Source organism: Aquila chrysaetos, chromosome 1, assembly GCF_900496995.4.
Source record: "Aquila chrysaetos chrysaetos chromosome 1, bAquChr1.4, whole genome shotgun sequence".
NCBI classification, from domain to species: domain Eukaryota; kingdom Metazoa; phylum Chordata; class Aves; order Accipitriformes; family Accipitridae; genus Aquila; species Aquila chrysaetos.
The window spans coordinates 50,387,590-50,404,912 of NC_044004.1; the positions used below are offsets into that span (position 1 = coordinate 50,387,590).

Here is a 17,323-nt window from a genome sequence, read left to right on the forward strand (position 1 = left end):
CCTTGCCCATTGGGCCCAGCTGGGGCCAGTATAAAAGAGGCACAGAGGAGTGGGAGGGATCCTGGAGACCCCGAGGCCATAAGGGAAACTGAGGCACACACACAGAGGTGCGGGTGAGGGATGCGTCAGGGGACCAGAGTGTCTGCGGGAGGGGGACTGTGAGGAACCCAAGCATCCAGTGCGGGAGGGAGGATATGTAGGGGATGCAGGTGTCGGGGCAGGGGGTGGATCTATAGGGGACCCAGGGGTCCAGGGTGGGTGTTCCATAGGGGACCCAGGCTTCTGGGGAGTGCAGAACTGTAGGGGACCCCGGTGTCCATGGGGTGTTCTGTGGGGGACCCAGGCATCCAGGTGGGATCCACAGATGGCCCAGGTGTCTGGGGAGGGGGGTCCCCTCATGCATTTAGAGGGGATCTGTAAGGGACGCCAGTGTCTGGGCGAGGGAATATGTAGAGGAATTGAGCGTCCAGGGTGGGGTTTCCAATCGGGGGCCCAGAAGTGCAGGTGACCCTGACCCCACTTTCCACAGGTGCCCATGGCAGGCTGGGCCCTCTGCACGGCCCTGGTGCTGGCAGCGCTGGCAGGGGCGGTGGGCGAGACCCGCTATGAGAAGTTCCTGCGGCAGCACGTGGACCACCCCCGGACATCCGTGCTCGCGGCGCACCGCTACTGCGAGACCATGCTGGCACGCCGGCGGGTGACGGCCCCGGGGCGGCCCTGCAAGCCCTCCAACACCTTTGTGCACGCACCAGCCGAGGAGTTGCTGGCTGCCTGCACCCAGACGCCTGATGCAGCGGGGCTCCGCAGCACCCCGACACCCATGGGCCTCACAGCCTGCCGCCTGCGGGGGGGGGGACACCCGGCCTCCTTGCACCTACCGGGCTCGGCAGCTCCAGCACCACGTGCGCGTCGCCTGCCTTGACGGGCTGCCTGTGCACCTCGCTGGCACCCACGCACCCCCCTAGTGAGGCTTGACATGGCGGGGGGGAGGCTGTAGGTGGGGATGTGGGTTCTCCCTCCCACTGGGGGCTCCGTGAGGGCCTGCAATAAAGGAGGTGCCACAGGCCTGGGCTCCGACATCAGCTTCTGGGGGGGACCCTGCGATCCTACCCCTCTCTGGGTGCCCCTGAGCCCCCTTGGGTGCCCCCAGCCCTGTCCAAGGTGGACCTGGCCCCCCATGTGCTCCATAAACCCCTGGGTTTTCCCAACCTCCTGGGTGTCCCATAGCACCCTGGAGTGACTCTGACCTCTCCTGTGCCCCATAGACTCCCCTTTCCTGGGCGCTCCACAACTCCCCTGGGTGCCCCATAAGCCCCCCAGGGTCCCCCTGATCCCCTGGATGTGCACCCAACTCTCTCCCCTGGTATCCTGACCCTTTGGGTGTCACATTGCTTTCCTGGATACCCCATAGCTCCTGCAGGGTCTCCCAACCTCCCATGTGCCTCATAACCCCCCGGGTACCCCCAACTTCCCCCATGCCTGTCCCGTAAACCCTCACGTGCCCCACAGTCCTCTCTCCCACATGCCTCTGGCCCCATCTGGGGCCCTTCTGGGGCTGAGGCTGATCTTGGGCCCCCTTGGCACCCCCATGGAGCCGAGCACTGGCTGGGGCCACACACAGCCCTGAACCACCAGCCCACGCACACTGAACACACACAAAACCACAACATACGCACACATGCAAACACACAATGCACACAAAGCATGCAGTGTGCACACAACCACACACAGCACTCGCAACACAAAACATACACACACGCTCCTACACACAACATGCATACACAGCACAAACACGCACACAATACGCAAGCATATACACACAACACATACACTACATGCACACGCATACACAAACAAGTATTTTCTTGGGTTTGGATGGGATTTCATGTGCTTCAGCTTGTGTTCATCACCTCTTGTCCTGTCACGGGGCACCACTAAGAAGAGCGTGGCTCCCTTGTCTTCATTCCTCCCCATCGGTACTTATCAGTACACTGATAAGCTCCGCCTGCCTAAGCCTTCTCTTCTCCAGGCTGAACAGTCCCAGCCCTCTCAGCCGTTCCTCTTACCAGAGTTGCTCCAGTCCCTTCATCATCCTCAGCCCTTTGCTGGACTCTCTCCAGTATGTTCATGTCTCTCTTGTAGTGGGGAGTCCATCACTAGATGCAGCATTCCAGGCATGTGTCAGTAATGCTGAGCAGAGGAGCAGGCTCACCTCCCTCCACCTGCTGGCAATACTGCCTATTGCAGCCCAGCAGGCTGGGGGTCCTCTTTGCTCTGGTCCTATTACTGAGGGAGCCCTGAGGACTCCGATGGAAGTGCTGACATCCAGGTGCTGTGCTGTTGTAAAAACGCTGCCCAGATGCACTCAGAAATTGTAGCTGAGGAGGAAATGAAGGGCAGCAAATGCTTTTCCCGATCCTTTTCAGTTTCTCCCTGCCCAGGATGTCCCTTCATGTGCCTTGAGCAACTCAGGTGCTCCTTTTCTGGAATTCATCAGAAAGGCACTTGGAGGGACCTCCATGGACTGGTGAGCTCCAACTCTCAGCCCTGCCCCAGTGAGGAGAGCTCTACTCTCTGTACACTGGAGAGGAACTGGGGTATTTTGAAGGTGTTTGGGGCATTCCTGGCAACTTCCAGCAGACTCACTTCTCCACCCCGCTCCCTCCTGGCCATGGGAGGAGCTGGGTGGGCAGACCCTCTCAGGAGGGAATGCCCAGGGTCTCTGCAAGTACAAGGATTTGATCTCTGCTCTGTTTCTTTCTACCTTGGTTCTTCAAGGCTTGGAGGAGGACTCCAGCCTCGCCATCTGTTCTCTGGCAGCTCAGATCACCCTGACACTGAGAGAGAAAAATATCACCACTGTGATTTACCTGTGGAGCCTTGCACTACAGGCTCTGAAGAGCATGGGAGAGGTGGCACCCATCTTGGGGAGACAGCTCTGAGCAGCAGTCCCAGAGCAGCAATGACAGTTCTGGGATGCCCTGCATGCTGGGGCTACCTGAGTGTGCTGGAAAGTCTGGTTTGTTCTGGCATCTCCCCTTTGCCCGCAGGGCAGCTACACCCCTCAGGCACATCCCATCCCATTATTGCATTGTTGGTTCACCCCTCTGCTGTGTTTTCCCCTAAGAAGTGACTCTGCTTCTTCAGCATATGTTAGTGTCTATTCTTTGTGAAGGCTAAAGGGAAAAAAAACTCAGCCACAAAGGAATCAGGATCATCCTGAGGGTGTTAGGACATCCACTCTTTCTGGCAGCCAGTGGTAATGCACATCATACCCAGGTACTTTATCTCTAAGGCAAAGCACCAGTTGATCTGCTGGCTTCATAACAAGGATCAGAAAAGCTGTAGCTGCTCCTGCCATCTCTAGAAGGAGACACCAGGACGAGAACTGCCTCTCTACAGGGCTTGCATATCATGTGAAAGGGAATGGAAGGGGAATGGCATGCAGCCCTAGACCTTTTTCCCCATCACTGGCTACTGTGCATGGTCCTTGGAGCTGCACACCTCTTCTCTCAGGAACTCTGTGGTTAGAGGTTGAGGGGAACCAGCACAGGGGATGGTCTTCAGTGATGTCAGTCCCTGTTCTAAATGTCCCCAAAACTTAGGAGGTACAAGAGGATCTGTCTCCATCTGGCCTTGGTCTCAACACCCAAAGAGAAAAAGGCGCTCCTAATCGGATTCTGCCTTGAAAAATAAATCACCTCTTTTGCCACTGCTGGCACAGGGAGGGGCACAGTGCTGGCCCCTCACCCATACTATGTTCAACTGATGTGGCTGAGCTCAACAATTGCAAGGCTGTATTGCAGGCAAAAAAGTGACTTGCAGAAATTTCACTTGATTTAATTTATTGCCAATTAACGTACACTTTTAATTACTGATTTGGGTATTAAGAAGCACAGAGGATATAAAAAATTACATGAGGACTTAAGGAAATGCCTTCCTTCCCCCTTCCCCAGGCACAACTTCAAACCTCAGTGAGTGGGATCATGGCTGCGATACAAGACTTCCACACTATCCTTAAACTGCTGGGATGTGGTCCTTTATCCAGGGAGACAAAAAGGCCTTTGCCACAAGCAGCAATGGGCCATTTACAGGCAGTGGTCAGCAAATCTGTAATGGCAACAAGTAGCAAAAAGCCAGCATGGGACTGGTGCCGGAAAATAGAGGAGGGATTTTTGCATTTTCGTGTTTTAATAAACCATTGCATTTGTTTCTTAATTCCTTTCTTTCCTTTAGGTACTTTCATGTCCTGCCTATCACAGCCAAATGTAAAGTTCCAAGGTTTGTGGTTGATTCTGCCTTATAACACCACAGGGAGATGGAAACTATATCATCTCTGTTTTGTGGATGGGAGTTAAGCAGCTTTCCTAAGGTCACAGAGAAAGTCTGAGACAGGAGCTCTATTCAGGCCTCCTGAATCCTATTTAATGGCCTCCCTTCCCATTACATGCTTTTCTCCGGAGAAAAGACAAACCATGTCAGTCTGACTTTTTCTTTAAGAAAACTTTTTTTTTGCTTTCAATGTATGTCTTTCACTTTGCCGTGTGTCCTGCAGCAGATCAGTATAGGCTGCATTACAACAGGCAACAAAAGCTGTTCCCAAAACAGCACTATATTCCACCAAGAAAGCAGCTATAAACCTTTTGGATGCTAGCCTAAAGCTAGTATCTGAGTTATATCTGCTCGAATTTCATGCCCAGAGTTTGCTCTGACAGTGGTCAACCTGCTGTTCTCACCTGCTGTATTACCAAACAATTAATGCCTTAGCCAGGAACTGGGCTGTTGCTTGTTTAGTGCATGCAAATGAAGCAAATTATGCTCTCTCCCATGCTTCACTATGGCTCACGTGCTTGCTCTAAGATCACACTTCCACTGCCTGGCATCTGATGGTACAAAATGAGAGGCATAGCACTGTGTTAACATTTCCAATGCTACTGTGGAAATTCATTTCTACTTCTTGAAAAGCAATGGCATTTTTGCAGAACCATAGCAGGGAATTGCTTACGCAGGCACTGCAAAGGCCTTCAAAAATATTTACTCAGCAAAGTCAATACTGGGCTCCATGGATTTGGCAGAATGAGTCCTGTGAAACCAGGCTGTTGCTGCATGCCATGCATGCCAAAATTGACATGGAAAGAGCTTCTCTGCAGTGCTATCGCTTGCACTTAAAACATACCATGCACAAATACAGCAAAATACAGCCGGTTGCTCTGCAGCATTTGCGCTAATATTTTTTTCCATGGGGTTTTGGTCCCCTGCCTTCTTATAACCAAATAACTCATCCAAACAATGTGGTAAGTTTTCCAACCTGACGATAGCTTGAAAAGCTCAGTGAAGAGTAGAAGCATTCATAAAAGTCAGACTTGATATATTTTTAAAATCAAAATTTCTTTTTTTTTAATGAGCACAGTTCCTTCTGTAGCTTTAGGCACCAATTTTGCTCTTTTTATTGAAAAACGGACTAATCTAAATATTTTGAAGCATTTGTCAAAGGAAGGGGAAAACCTTACTTCTTCTACCCCTCCAATATGTCATTTTTTTCTTCCAGAAGGAAATTCCAGGGTATTCCTCTTTGTATTCACACTGTTCATACGCCTAAAATAAAGCAGATATTAACTGAGTTAAAAAAAAAAAAAAATTCATGAGCTTTCCATTTGAATTTGTCTGGTTTTTCTTGCCTGTATCTCATGAAGAAGAGTCAAGTCCTGTAGACTGATTTTCTTGGGCTTTTTGTTTGTTTAGCATGAAATACTGCTGGTGGCATTGTAAGAGCAATAGCAACTGGCTTCACATCACCCTAGAGATCACTCTTCAAATCACCTTTCAAGCCTGGCCCAAAAGCCTTTTGCTTTCTTATATGGCACATTTTTGAATGAATGCACACTTTAAACAGTTTAACTGCAATGACTAATTTCTACCATCACAAGTATCTCTGTGAGTCCATTTTTTTTTTTTTAATTTATTATTTACTTGAGGAAAAATTGTTTGGAGAGAACAGAGCTATTCCTTTATCTCTGGTAAATTAAAAGACCCTGTAGCTTGGTCTGAGTGGTGAGGCTGAGGGCCTCACCCTCCCTCATCACTGAGAAGTGGCAGAACCCATCCTCTCCTTTCTGTGACCAGGGTTTAAATACTGGGACGTCCCCACCACTACCCCATAACAAGTGAGGCCAGAGTTAGAAAAAAGGCATAGCTTTCAGTGAAGGACTGAGCTGAGAGGAAGAGAAGAGAAAGAACCAAGCCTCTGGGAGCACCTGGGGATTTTGCTCTGAGGTGCATCCCAGCATGGCACACATGGCAGCTCCAAGAGGCACTTACGACGGCAGCTCACTCTCACTGTCTTCAAAATATGTGGTAAGGGCCCAGGCGTTTGGCAGAGCAAATAACCGACCCCAAGTTTTTCCACCTACACAGAAACCTTGGGTCAGAGGTGCTTGAAGGAGTCAGCACTGACGAATGCAACAAACATGCTCTTCCTGCAGATACCTCTGTTTCCTTGGCTCTGGTCTGTTTCTTTGAGGTCCTGCCACGTATAAAGAGGAGCCAGAGCAGCCCTTGGCTCAGTCCTTTCTCCAGGCATCACAGGCAGTTGAAGAAGCAAGGTACTTGATGTGCTGGGCAGACCTGCTTGTCCTCCCTGCAGCCCCATACCGGCTGGCAGCTTTCCTCTTTGCTGCTCTCTTCCACCACCTCTGTGCTTCGGGGTACCTCTCTGGCTGCCCAGTATGTGGTTGTCACCCCTGCTGCCGTGCTGAGGGCAAGTCATGCCTGTGGATGCTTTCTGGGGGCTCTTCTGGTCAGAGGTGCAGCAGGACACATGGTAGTAAGACCCCGCTGACTAGGGTAGGGACATTTGTATGGCTTGGATGTGAGTTGTTCCCAGTCCCCCCTCTCTGCAGTGGGTGCAGATCAAGGTTGTTAAGGACAAAACAGCCAGGCCAGACACTCCGGTGTTGCAAGAGTTAGGTTTAGGGGTGTACCAGGATAAGCACATGGGCAAGGGGAGCAGGGCAGGGAATGGGGACTGTCTCTGGTGTGGCTAGGATGGGGGCCAGGCAGGGCCAGCAATATCTGCTTCATTCTGCCCCCATTCCTGCTTGCAGCCACGGTGGCCCTGGTGATCCCTCAGCCCCATGAGAAGCCAAGAGGCAGACTACAGGGAGACTGTGGAGGCTGCAGGACCCAGACTAACCCACACTATCAACACCTGGTGGGAGTTTCAAGCCCCGTTTTCCCCAAAAGGCAGCCAAAGGGCATCTGGTCTCTTCTAGGTACATATTCCTCCTCATTGGAGGATGTCTCCTTGCTAGCACAGCCACGGGCAGCTACGCTGTGTTGCTCCACATCCCTGCCACTGGCTCCATGCTCGTCCTCCTCTCCATCAGCCCAGCTTGTGCCCACACCTGGGTCTTCGCCCTCCAGATGTCCTGGCAGACACTCTGCCACCTGGTTCTGAGCACCCGGGAGCTGGACCCACAGGGTGCCACGTAACCCCCCCGGCTCTGCCTCCTTTCCGCTCCTCCCCTCGGTGGGCTGGGGTTCCTCCTGGTCATTTTGTGAGGGTGGAGGGCCCCCTGGGCCGTGCTGGCTTGCTGTTCCGCAGCCGTCAGTCTCCCCGCTGGCTCCGGCCGCATCCCCGTGCGTGGGCGACTGTGCGGGCACGGCAGTGCTCTGGGGACGTGGGACACCACTTCCCCCGTGTGTGTGCCTCTAAACGCTCCCTTCGAGGAGGGACTCCTAGCAGCTCTCGGGTGCCCTCTCCTTCCAGGCCAGCTGTTGCCCTCTCTGCCATCATGCTGTTCACCCAGAAAGCTACGTCTCTGGCCCTGGACATCCACGAAGGGCTCATGCTGCTCCAGCTGGGCCAAGGGCTTTTGCAGCTTGCGCTGCCCCTCTGCAGCTACCTGCTCTTTTTCCCAGCCCTCCTCGGAGGTCCCCTCTGCTCCTTCAGCAGGTTTCAGGCCCAGGCCGAGTACTGCGGTGCTCTCCCCTGCTCGCTGAGGGCCGCTGGCCAGCAGTGCCTCTGTGCCCTGGCCCTGCAGGGGCTGGCGGGAGAGCTGGCCACAGGCAGGGCTGCCCCGGACTGGGCTGCCTGTCCCGCGTCTGGGCACGGGCCCTGCTCCTCCGGCTGGCCTACTATTCACACTGGGTGCTGGATGAGGCCCTCCTCGAAGTGACGGGCTTCGGGCCAGTGGCAGGCCGGGGAGACGTTTCTGTCCACGACCACCCACCGCCTGGCCGTCTTCACCCAAACCTGGAACAAGAGCACGTCCTGCTGCTTGAGGAGACTTGTCTTCCAGCGCTTCCCAGCCCAGCCGCGCCTAGTCACCTTTGCCTTCTCCGCCTGGTGGCACGGCCTCCGGCCCGGGCAAGTCTTTGGTGTCCTGTGCTGGGCTGTCATGGTGGAGGCTGACTACCGCAGCCATCCCTTCCTCGGCGCCTGGGCCACCTCCCAGGGTATGAAGCTCCTCTACCGTGGCACAACCTGGGTGTTCACGCAGCTCATCGTCGCCTACATCCTGGTGGCTGTGGAGACCGAGAGCTTCTCCGTGCTCTGCCTGCTCTGGACTTCCTGCAACAGCATCCTTCCCCTCTCCTATGGCCTCACGCTGCTGCTGCTGCTGCTTGCCAAGAAGCCGAAGCAGAACTGAGCCTGTCCTGGGCGAACCTGTGCGGCCAGCGGGGCACATCCCTGCACACGTGAGCACACAAGGTGAGAAGTGCTATTGGCCAAGCAATCTCATATAACAGCATCTCCAGAGAATCAGGTTGGCTTTTACTTCTGGGATATCCCCCAGCTTTGAGGGATGCTCTGAAGCAGGGAGGTGAGGTCACCAGACCAGTGGGGGCCTGGGCACAGGGAAAGGGGCTGGCAATCTGTCTGAGGGCAGCACAAGACAAGAAACACCCCTTTCCCCACCCAGCGGTACTACCGAGATGCATAGGTGGTACTCCTATGTGGTACTCCTCCAGCAATTGCTCCTCAGCACTGTCTCTGTGGCATGCAGACCCCAAACCGTACTCCCAATTAGATGTCTCCTGCAATACCCGCCCCCCACCAAGTGGGTGACATGCTTGGCCCCTGGGGTGCTGGGTCAGCTGTGTCCCCTGCCACACGGGGAAGAGGGATGGTCCATCCCCTCCACCATTCTTGCAGAGGATCCTGGGCACGGGGGCAAGAATGCTGCTGGGAAAAGGGGGGCTGCTGCCCATGGTGTGCTGAGGACAGCGTAGGCAAGGGAGAGTAAGCCAGCAAAGTCCTCGGACTCAGCTGTGGCATTCAACTGAGGCTTAGGTGTCACTTTCCCCACAAAGATACACAGCAGAAATCCTAATGCACTTCTCCAGTTCACGCACTGGCCTAGGACCCAAAAGCCTGTTCAGGCTGTGGAAGAAACATGAGCTACCATAGGGGAAGGTATCAGGAAAGCATGGAGCGAAAAGTTTCTGTTTATATGACAGCAAGAAGCCACCCACCAAATATCAAAATAATATAGCTGAAAATGCTACAAGACTATTGTTGGCCTCTGGTCTGCTGGGCATGCTGCTGCAGGGTACCAGGACCAACACCAGAACCAGTCTTAAGTGCCCAAACTCAAGGGAAAAAAATTTTGATCACGTTAACATCCCACACCGTGCAGGACCTGTGTCAATACCTGTATCAGTGTTTGTCACAAAACTGAAACTCAGCATGCAAAATCAATCTAGCCTTGTTTTATGTGGGTTGTTTGGCTTCTTCCTCTTGAGTCCCACTGAGTACCCATCCCAAGCCTTGCAAGCCACTTGCCCCACATATAATCTCCCCGTTGCCAGCACAGCTTGCATTTGTCAGGACCAGGCCCTGTCTCCTTCAGTGCTGTCCTGCAGAGCTGCCTCCAACTTATTCCCTACATCCATGCTTAGAAACTGAGTCATCTCTTCATCTTATCTCTGAAAAACATGCTGGGCTCCTTCAGGCAGGTTCTCCAGCTGTTTCATCACTTTGCTGGCCCATGTGAGACCACATGCAGCAAGCCAGGACCAGACTTTCCAGGGTGATGTGTCCAGGATGGTCCATGGGACAGTGGTTCCCAAGCCAGAAGGCTCCTGCCACCTATGTTGGAGGGAAGTGGACCCAAGAGTCAGTCGCAAGAAAGCCAGTGTATAAAAAAATCCCGACGGCCGCAGTTGGAGCCATCCCACATTCTTTCAGCAGGCAGGGACGTGCACAGCCTCCTCCCTAAGGGGATCAGGGGAAATTCATTGCAAGTGGGTGCCCAGCCAAGGAATCATCCCCTCCCATCAGCAGCAATCATAGCCAAACAGATTTAAAAAAAAAAAAAAAAAAAAAAATCCAGGTGAGAAGCCTGGAAAAGATTCACAGAAAGTGTATGAAGTGTCAAAAAACCTGGGGAATTAAAATTCCCCCAAGAGAACAGGCTGGATCTGGAGATGAGTCAAGGCTGGAGGAAAGCACTCATGAATTTCTCCCCATTTTGAGCTGGGAGAGGGTTAGCTCAGCTAGTGACATCCTGTCTCAGCTAAGCTGATGCTGGGCTCTCTCCACGTGTCCCAAACCTACCACTTCTCCAAGGGCTGCAGAACTGGTGCCAGGAGCAGGGCAGCTCATCTCTGCCTCGTGTTGGGGGTGGAAGAATAAAAGCAGCCTACAGCCTTTTGGAAAATCAGTTTTTCTAAGCAGCAGCATGGCCTCTCTACCAAGCTGAGTGGCTGCTATATGTCTGGATGGAGGGAAAGGGACCGGAGGGAGCCAGGCCAGCTTCTCCCTCTTCCACCATGCTGCTCTTGCATCACATCTCTTGGAGGAGCACGTTTGCAGCACACCCACCCCCTATGCATTTCTAATTCAAATAACAGCAGCAATAGGACCCTCCCAGACCACAGGCTGGTGGCCCTGGCCTTTCACGTGCCAGCTCAACTCTCAATAAATGCTAGACACAAGGGACAGGTGAATTACCAGGTGAAGAGAGGGAGCTGGACGGATGGGGAAAGCAAAGCAACCTGGCCCTGACTTCCCTCCCCAGGGCCTTGGAGGCAAATTGGGGATTTTCCATTTCATTAACTTTACAAGGGGTAATTCCCAGCATGCAGCATCATCCTCATGAACAAACCCATCCTAGGCTCTCTCACCCTTTCACAATCAGCAGCCCGCACAGCTGCACCACTAGACGGGAAAGCCATGCTGTATTAGTATCTAATGAATGTAACAGGCAGCTGATTTGCCCACAGTGGAAAGTACAAGTGATACACAGAAACAAGCAGTAATTTTTGTTTTTAAAGTGAGAAGCGAAATGCATGCCAAACCCACAAAAGATGTGAATTTGAAAGCCCCTCCTGGTTCTCCCTTGCAAAGGAGCATTACATGAATTGCTCTTGCTCCCCAGGAGAAGCAGCCAACCGTTCATCCCTGCTGCCCACTCTGGAGAGTGGTGGTGTTCCTGGGCAAAAAGGCTCTGATGCTTTAGCAGGGGTGGGGATCAAAGGACTGTCCCACAGGCGCAGAAATCAACTCAAGTACATTGAGTTCATTAGAAACATGCACACACGCAGGCAGGAGTTTATTAGTCCACAGACTTACCATACCAAAAAAAAAAATCCCCCAAAATAGGGGTAGGTTCCCAGTTTTGCCTGCTCACAAATTAACAGTGCTGAGGGTACTAAACATGTCTTGTGCACTCTGATGGGAGTGCAGGGCAGGAGCTGAATGTGCATTCACAGCTGAGATTCAAGCCTCTCGCCTATAAAGGGGCTGTGTACCTTTAGCTGCAAGGCAACCGGGAGCCCTCTGCTGCCTCCAAGACACATCCAAGGTCAGAGCAGCTGCAGCAGTTTTAATGTGTGTGAAAGGGAGGCCGGCTCAGCAGATGCTAAGTACTGGCAGCACAGCCAGTCTTCCAGTTCAATGCTCCGCTCCATGTCCACAGCCCTCTCTGCAAACTTCATCATGAGCAGGGCACGCTTCATGTCCACCCAATTCTGAAGCACCTGGCAGAGGGCTTCCTCATGGCTGAGGGGCTGCTCAGTGAGGTCTTTCCGGGGCCCCCAAAGCAGACACTGCAGCATCCGCTTGGCCTCGGTGATCCGCACACGCTTGATGGGATCCGCTTCCAGTAGCAGGTGGGCCAGCTGCTGGAGCCCGCGGGAGTAGATGGACAGGCAGGGCAGAGCAGGGAGGTCCTCAGGGCTGTACTCCTGCTCCCTGAGGTGCACCTTCTCCTCAAAGGGGTTGGGCTGGTGCAGCAGCTCGTAGATGAGAATACCAGTCTGAAACTCATCAAACTTCTTGTACTGAGAAGCCGACACAATCTCCGGGGCCAGCCGGGCCTGACTCTTCTTCAGTTTGGAGTCTCCACTTCCTGGCTTCTGTTTGGCTTTCAAAAAATTGCTGATGATGAGGCGGGGTAAGTGTTTGTCATCTTTGGCTTTCACACAGCTCATGGGGGGCTTGCAGGGGACAAGCAGGAGGTTCTCCAGGCACAGGTCACGATGGATGATGCCGTGCTCTTTGAGATGCTCCAGGCCATTGCAGAGCTGGAGGAGCAAGAAGCAAACGCGACGTTCGTACAGCTCGGGCTTGGCTTGGTGCAACATCACCGAGTCCCTCACGAAGTCAGCAGTGGTCTGGCTTGGCACCTCCCGGGTAATGACCACCACACAGTCGTGCTCACTGGCAGTGCGGGAGGGATGGAGGCCATCCCCAGGCATGCTTTTCCCCACATCTGAGGCCAGCAGCATGCTGGAGGGGACAGAGGCCACAAAATGCCCACAGTCCTGCTGGATGTTGAAGTGGACTGGCACTGCAGGGCTGCAGTATGAAGCAGCCACCTTGGACTCCTGGGTTTTACAAATCTGTGAGGAGAGACCAGAAGAAAAGTCTCATCAGTCAGTGACAGAGGCAGGGCAGAGAACAGAAGTTCAGAGGTGGGTTCCTAAGCTGAGATTTGCAGATGCTAAGGAAGACATCACTAGAAGTAGGGTGCGCATTGGTCCTTTTAGTACTTTAAACTATCTCCTGGCTTGAGGATCTTTCTTGTCCTGCAACACCCCACCCTTAGCAACCAGATGTCTGGGTTGCATTTCTGGGCATGCTTCTTTTGCCAGGCAATGCCCAGTATTTGCAGGAAAGGAGGAAGGCAGTCCTCCCATGAGTAACTTCTTGAGATTTTGTTTCATTGCCGCAGAAGCAACATAACTTTCACATCACAGATGTCATTGAGATTCCCCCCCGAGACTCAGGAGACATTCTGCAGAGGGAAAAGCAAAGCCTGTGGCAGAAGATGTGCTGCCTCCATCTCTGGAGATGGTTAACACTTGCCTAGATGAGGCCCCACACGACATGACACAGCTGCGAGGGTGGTCCTGTTTAGAGTGAGGGGTGGACAGAGACCTCCAGCACTTTCTTCCCACCTAATGCTTCTCTGGTCTGAAGCCCTGGAGCCACTTTCACATCCTCCTCAACTGCTCCACTTCCTTGCTGTCAGCAAGTACTCTCAAACCCCTGATCAATGGCTAAGGGAAACCAGCAGCAAGTTGTACTCATCAGCACAGGGAAAAAACACCAGAGAGAAAATGGGAGCTAACAACAGGCTTAGAAATAAGTGAGAGTGCAGCAAACTCGAGGGAAAAAAGCATTTTATAATCTGGATTCTCTTATACCCACATGACTTTTATCTTCATTTTGTTATGTATTTTAGCTTTATGACTGCATTAAAGACTAAACAAACTCATACTCAAGTATCCATTAGCTTATGGGGCCTTCTGGCGTTTCTATTATACACTTCTTTTTTTTTTTTTTAATTTTATTTAGCGATGTATTTATATCTCACCCACAGGAATCGGCAACAGGCTGAAACTCAGCATAAAAGGTTTCAAACCCTGGAGCGTGCCACTGCCAGTCACAGCATGCGTGCAAAATCGGACAAGAAATCAATTTTGCCTCAGAGTTAAAATAAATGCAAGAATAGAGAGGAGCTGGAAAAGTGGGCTGCTTTTGTATTCCTCTAGCAAGGGTCTGAATCTAGGCATTTGCAGGTAATTCACTGAGATGAGACGATACTGTGGAGATGGGGCATTTCGAATCCCCATTGTCCTCTCTTTTCTAAACAAAAATACCCTGCCGCGGCTGCATGCTTATTTTGTGGAAAGACAAGCTTTGGAGAGCTAGGCAGACTGCAGATTAACACAGTGGGATGCAGGAAGACGCAGAAGGTCCCCAAAGGCAGAGGAGGCCTTCCAGCCCTCTGCTGAACAAGCCTGCTTTTTCCTCCCCACGTAGAGAAGACGTGTAAGGCTTAGGAAAAGGGGAGGAACTCCTGTGAGAGAGGAGCCTCTGGAAGAATAACTGCAACCAAACGAAGACAGGGAGATCTTCCCCAGCCAGCCATTCTTCGTGACTTTGGCTGCACCAGAGGCATCGTCCATGCAGCAAGCTCCAAGTAGGAGCCTGGGGCTGGCTTAGTCACGCATCTTTAAGTGGAGAAAGAAGCCAAGGCGTGGAGAATATCTTGGCTTAAATCCTTCAAAGCCATTTCATGTAACCCTGGCTCCTTCTAACTGTTTTATACGTGTCTGTCTGTGCACAGCCCAAACTCTGGCTCCTGCTCCTCAGCAGGCTCCTTGGCTCAAGTCAGATCCTCTGCCCATTTTCAGCTCTCCAAGTCTAATTTTAACTACAGGTCTGTGATCTCCTTCATGTCAGAAAATCTGTACCAGAAGCCAGGAGGGGCAGCTAGGAATCAGCCAGTTGTAAAGTTTCACAATTGTCCTCTACTTCAGCTACCAAAAGGAAGGTGGCACATGGGAACGTTGCAGGAGGTGTACGCATGTACATGTGTAAACACATATACAACTTAAGTTCACTTTATGCTGGCACAGAGTACGGCCATGTTGCAGTGTTTTTGGCTTTGTTAAGGCACTCTGCAGTGTACCAAGGGCACAGAGTAAGCCCACATCACATGCAGGGACACAAGCACAGTCCCATTAAGAAAGTGAAATGTGCTGTTTCTGCCTTGGCAAGAATTCATGCACTACAGCCATAGAGCTGAGCCTCTGAACCCCACCTAACATGGCAGGCAAGAGCAAAGGTGTGTGCGTGCCACAAGGAACTGCAGATTGAAAAGGAGCACACCAGTTCACCATGCAGTTCTTGGGTTTCAGAAGGAACGTTGTGATGGATTTAGGTATAACACACAAGAGAAGCTGCAGCTCTGAGTGCTGGACTAGGGGTATTGATGCAAGATCTCATCTAACTCCATTCTCTTTATTTACAGCCCCCCTGTTGGGTTGACTGTACTTCCTTTAGGATATGAACTGGCTTTAAAGCTATCACTTAACTAAAACATCCCCTTGGGGTTCATAATGGTGGAAACGATTCAGCATAGATTTTTTTTTTTCCTTGCTTAATGCATCTCTGACAGTGCTTTTTCAGGAATTACTTTAGGTTTTGAAAACAACCTGAAGAGTAAGCAGCAATGAGATGCCCCTAGGGTTAAGTCAGAATAGAAATTAAAGGCCCTGTATTCAAGTAGTAACGTGGGTCAAGAACCCAAAATCCATGGGATGTCCATGGAACGGATTGGATAAGCTTACTTATCCAGGTTTCAAAGAGCTGAACTATTGCAACTCAAGTTTCCATTTCAAACATGGATTCTGTAGAGTTACAGGAAAATGTTTCAGACCTGACCTTACACAGCACGTCTGGGTCAGGCTCTCATTGTTTAATCGAGATCTACAATATCTTAACACCTGCAGTTTCAAGATCATATAAGCACTCACATGGTTTCTGGGTCAGACCTTCCACTTAAAAGGCAAGCAGAGGCAAAAATGCTGTCTTTTGAACAGCCTTTCATCAGCTTGTGTCATCAGAGCCAAATGTCTCTGAGTTTACAACATCGTATTTGCACAAAGATTTTTTTAGAGAGAAGCTGGTTGGCTTTCAGACCCTACTAGTCTGCAGCAATAAGCATCTGACTGGCATTTGTTCCAACAAAAACTACTTCTCCAAATTAACCTTTGCAAGTGGTAGGAGAAAAGCGGCAATTTTGGAAGGGGCTTTGCTCGCCCAACTTCACCTGTGAGAAAGACAAGCAGAGGAAACAGGCCATTGTGTGCTGATGGTACTTCTCAAAGGCGTACCACTAAGTCTGCTTCCCACTCTTTCATTCAAATCCATACACCAGAAAGGGGGAAAAAGAAGCTCGAAGGTTCAGTCCCAGCTCAGCTACGGACCCCCACGCAGCTTTGGACCCTGCAGCTCTTTGCCTCATCCTCCCAACTGGAAGATGGAGATAAGCCTGGATGCCTCCCGGGTGTGGCCTTACCTTCACAGCATAGGTGGTAGAAGGGTCCTTGGAGCAGGTGGCACAGTAATATATTGCATCCCCCGAATCGCAACAGGGCTTGTTGCACGCCAGCTTGAAGAGCGACCAGTTGTTCTCACTGAAGTGCAGCTCATTCTTCTGCTCCCGCATGAAGCAGTCCTCACACTTGGCAACCAGGCGGCGCAAGGACTCGGCGTAGAGGGCCCCCAGCTTGGCGTATACCCCCTCCTTGCTGTCGATGTTGCTCAGGAGGTTGTGAAGCTGGAGGCTGGAGCCCGATGACACCTGGCTGGACACACTGAGCTGCGAGGAGGAAAGGGACTGGAGGTTTCTGCTGGGGATGCAAGCCCCTGTGCTCTTACCAGTGGCTGAACCCCAGTAGCTGTTTCCTTTGGAGCCTTTCTCCAGGGACTCAGAGGAGGAGAAGGTGCCAGGGCGGCCCCCCAGGCTGGCTGGGTGGATGAAGGGAGGCTCCTCTCGGAGGCAGACGTTGCTCTCAGAGTGGCTGACATTCAGCCTGGGGCTGGCACCACCGGCTGCTCTGCCTGAAGACGCCTGTCCCCCAAAAAAGCCATCTGGGGAGGACACCGTTCTGCTTACTGTCTTCTTCTGGGGCAGAGGGGGTGGGCAGCTGGGGGCAGAGGAGGAACCATCCTCACCGGAGGCAGGAAGGAAAGGGACAGGGGGAAACACTTGGCTCTCAGCTGGAGGGGGCGAGTGGTTTGGCTCAGATGAGCGCCCTAGGAGACAGCAACACACAAGAAGATGCCATGAGTGGCCCTTGCGGCCTGGAAGCGCAGGACCCTCTCCATGTCCCTGCCACCCCCACAGGCTACGTCTCCCAGGGTCCCGACTGGGAACAAAGCAGCAAGCCAGGTTACGTCTGAACCCAGCGCACAGTCCTCATCTATTCATGACTGCAAAGCTTCACTGAAGGTGTTAGGGACTTAATCCAGTTAAATACAGCAGGTTTGCAAAGCAGGCTGCAACCAGCCATCTAGAGA

At 52.2% G+C, this 17,323-nt stretch overlaps 3 protein-coding genes across 5 annotated transcripts in view; 2 read left to right on the forward strand and 1 right to left on the reverse strand.

Moving 5' to 3' along the window:
• Window positions 1-24: 24 nt before the first annotated feature.
• On the forward strand, window positions 25-1,064 carry LOC115347318 (ribonuclease CL2-like). The gene is given in 3 exon segments (XM_041124174.1): window positions 25-113; window positions 530-847; window positions 849-1,064. Coding segments are annotated over 2 exon segments (429 nt in total). The 5' UTR covers window positions 25-113; window positions 530-535; the 3' UTR covers window positions 966-1,064.
• Window positions 1,065-6,609: 5,545 nt separating this feature from the next.
• Window positions 6,610-8,781, forward strand: MBOAT4 (membrane bound O-acyltransferase domain containing 4). Its single transcript, XM_041123906.1, is given in 5 exon segments — window positions 6,610-6,727; window positions 7,253-7,487; window positions 7,769-8,052; window positions 8,055-8,223; window positions 8,225-8,781. Coding segments are annotated over 5 exon segments (1,299 nt in total). The 3' UTR covers window positions 8,718-8,781.
• PRAG1 (PEAK1 related, kinase-activating pseudokinase 1) overlaps window positions 8,781-17,323 on the reverse strand; it is a 31,560-nt gene continuing 23,017 nt past the window's right edge. For 2 of the 3 annotated variants that reach the window (XM_030021429.2, XM_030021419.1), the window contains exons 5-6: window positions 16,320-17,059; window positions 11,525-12,849 (exon numbers count right to left, since the gene is read on the reverse strand). In XM_030021429.2, the coding sequence (XP_029877289.1) occupies window positions 11,812-12,849; window positions 16,320-17,059 (1,778 nt within the window). In that variant the 3' untranslated portion in view covers window positions 11,525-11,811. Of the gene's footprint in view, window positions 10,094-11,524; window positions 12,850-16,319; window positions 17,060-17,323 lie in introns of those variants that run through there. The other variant, XR_005932516.1, reaches the window with a different exon arrangement.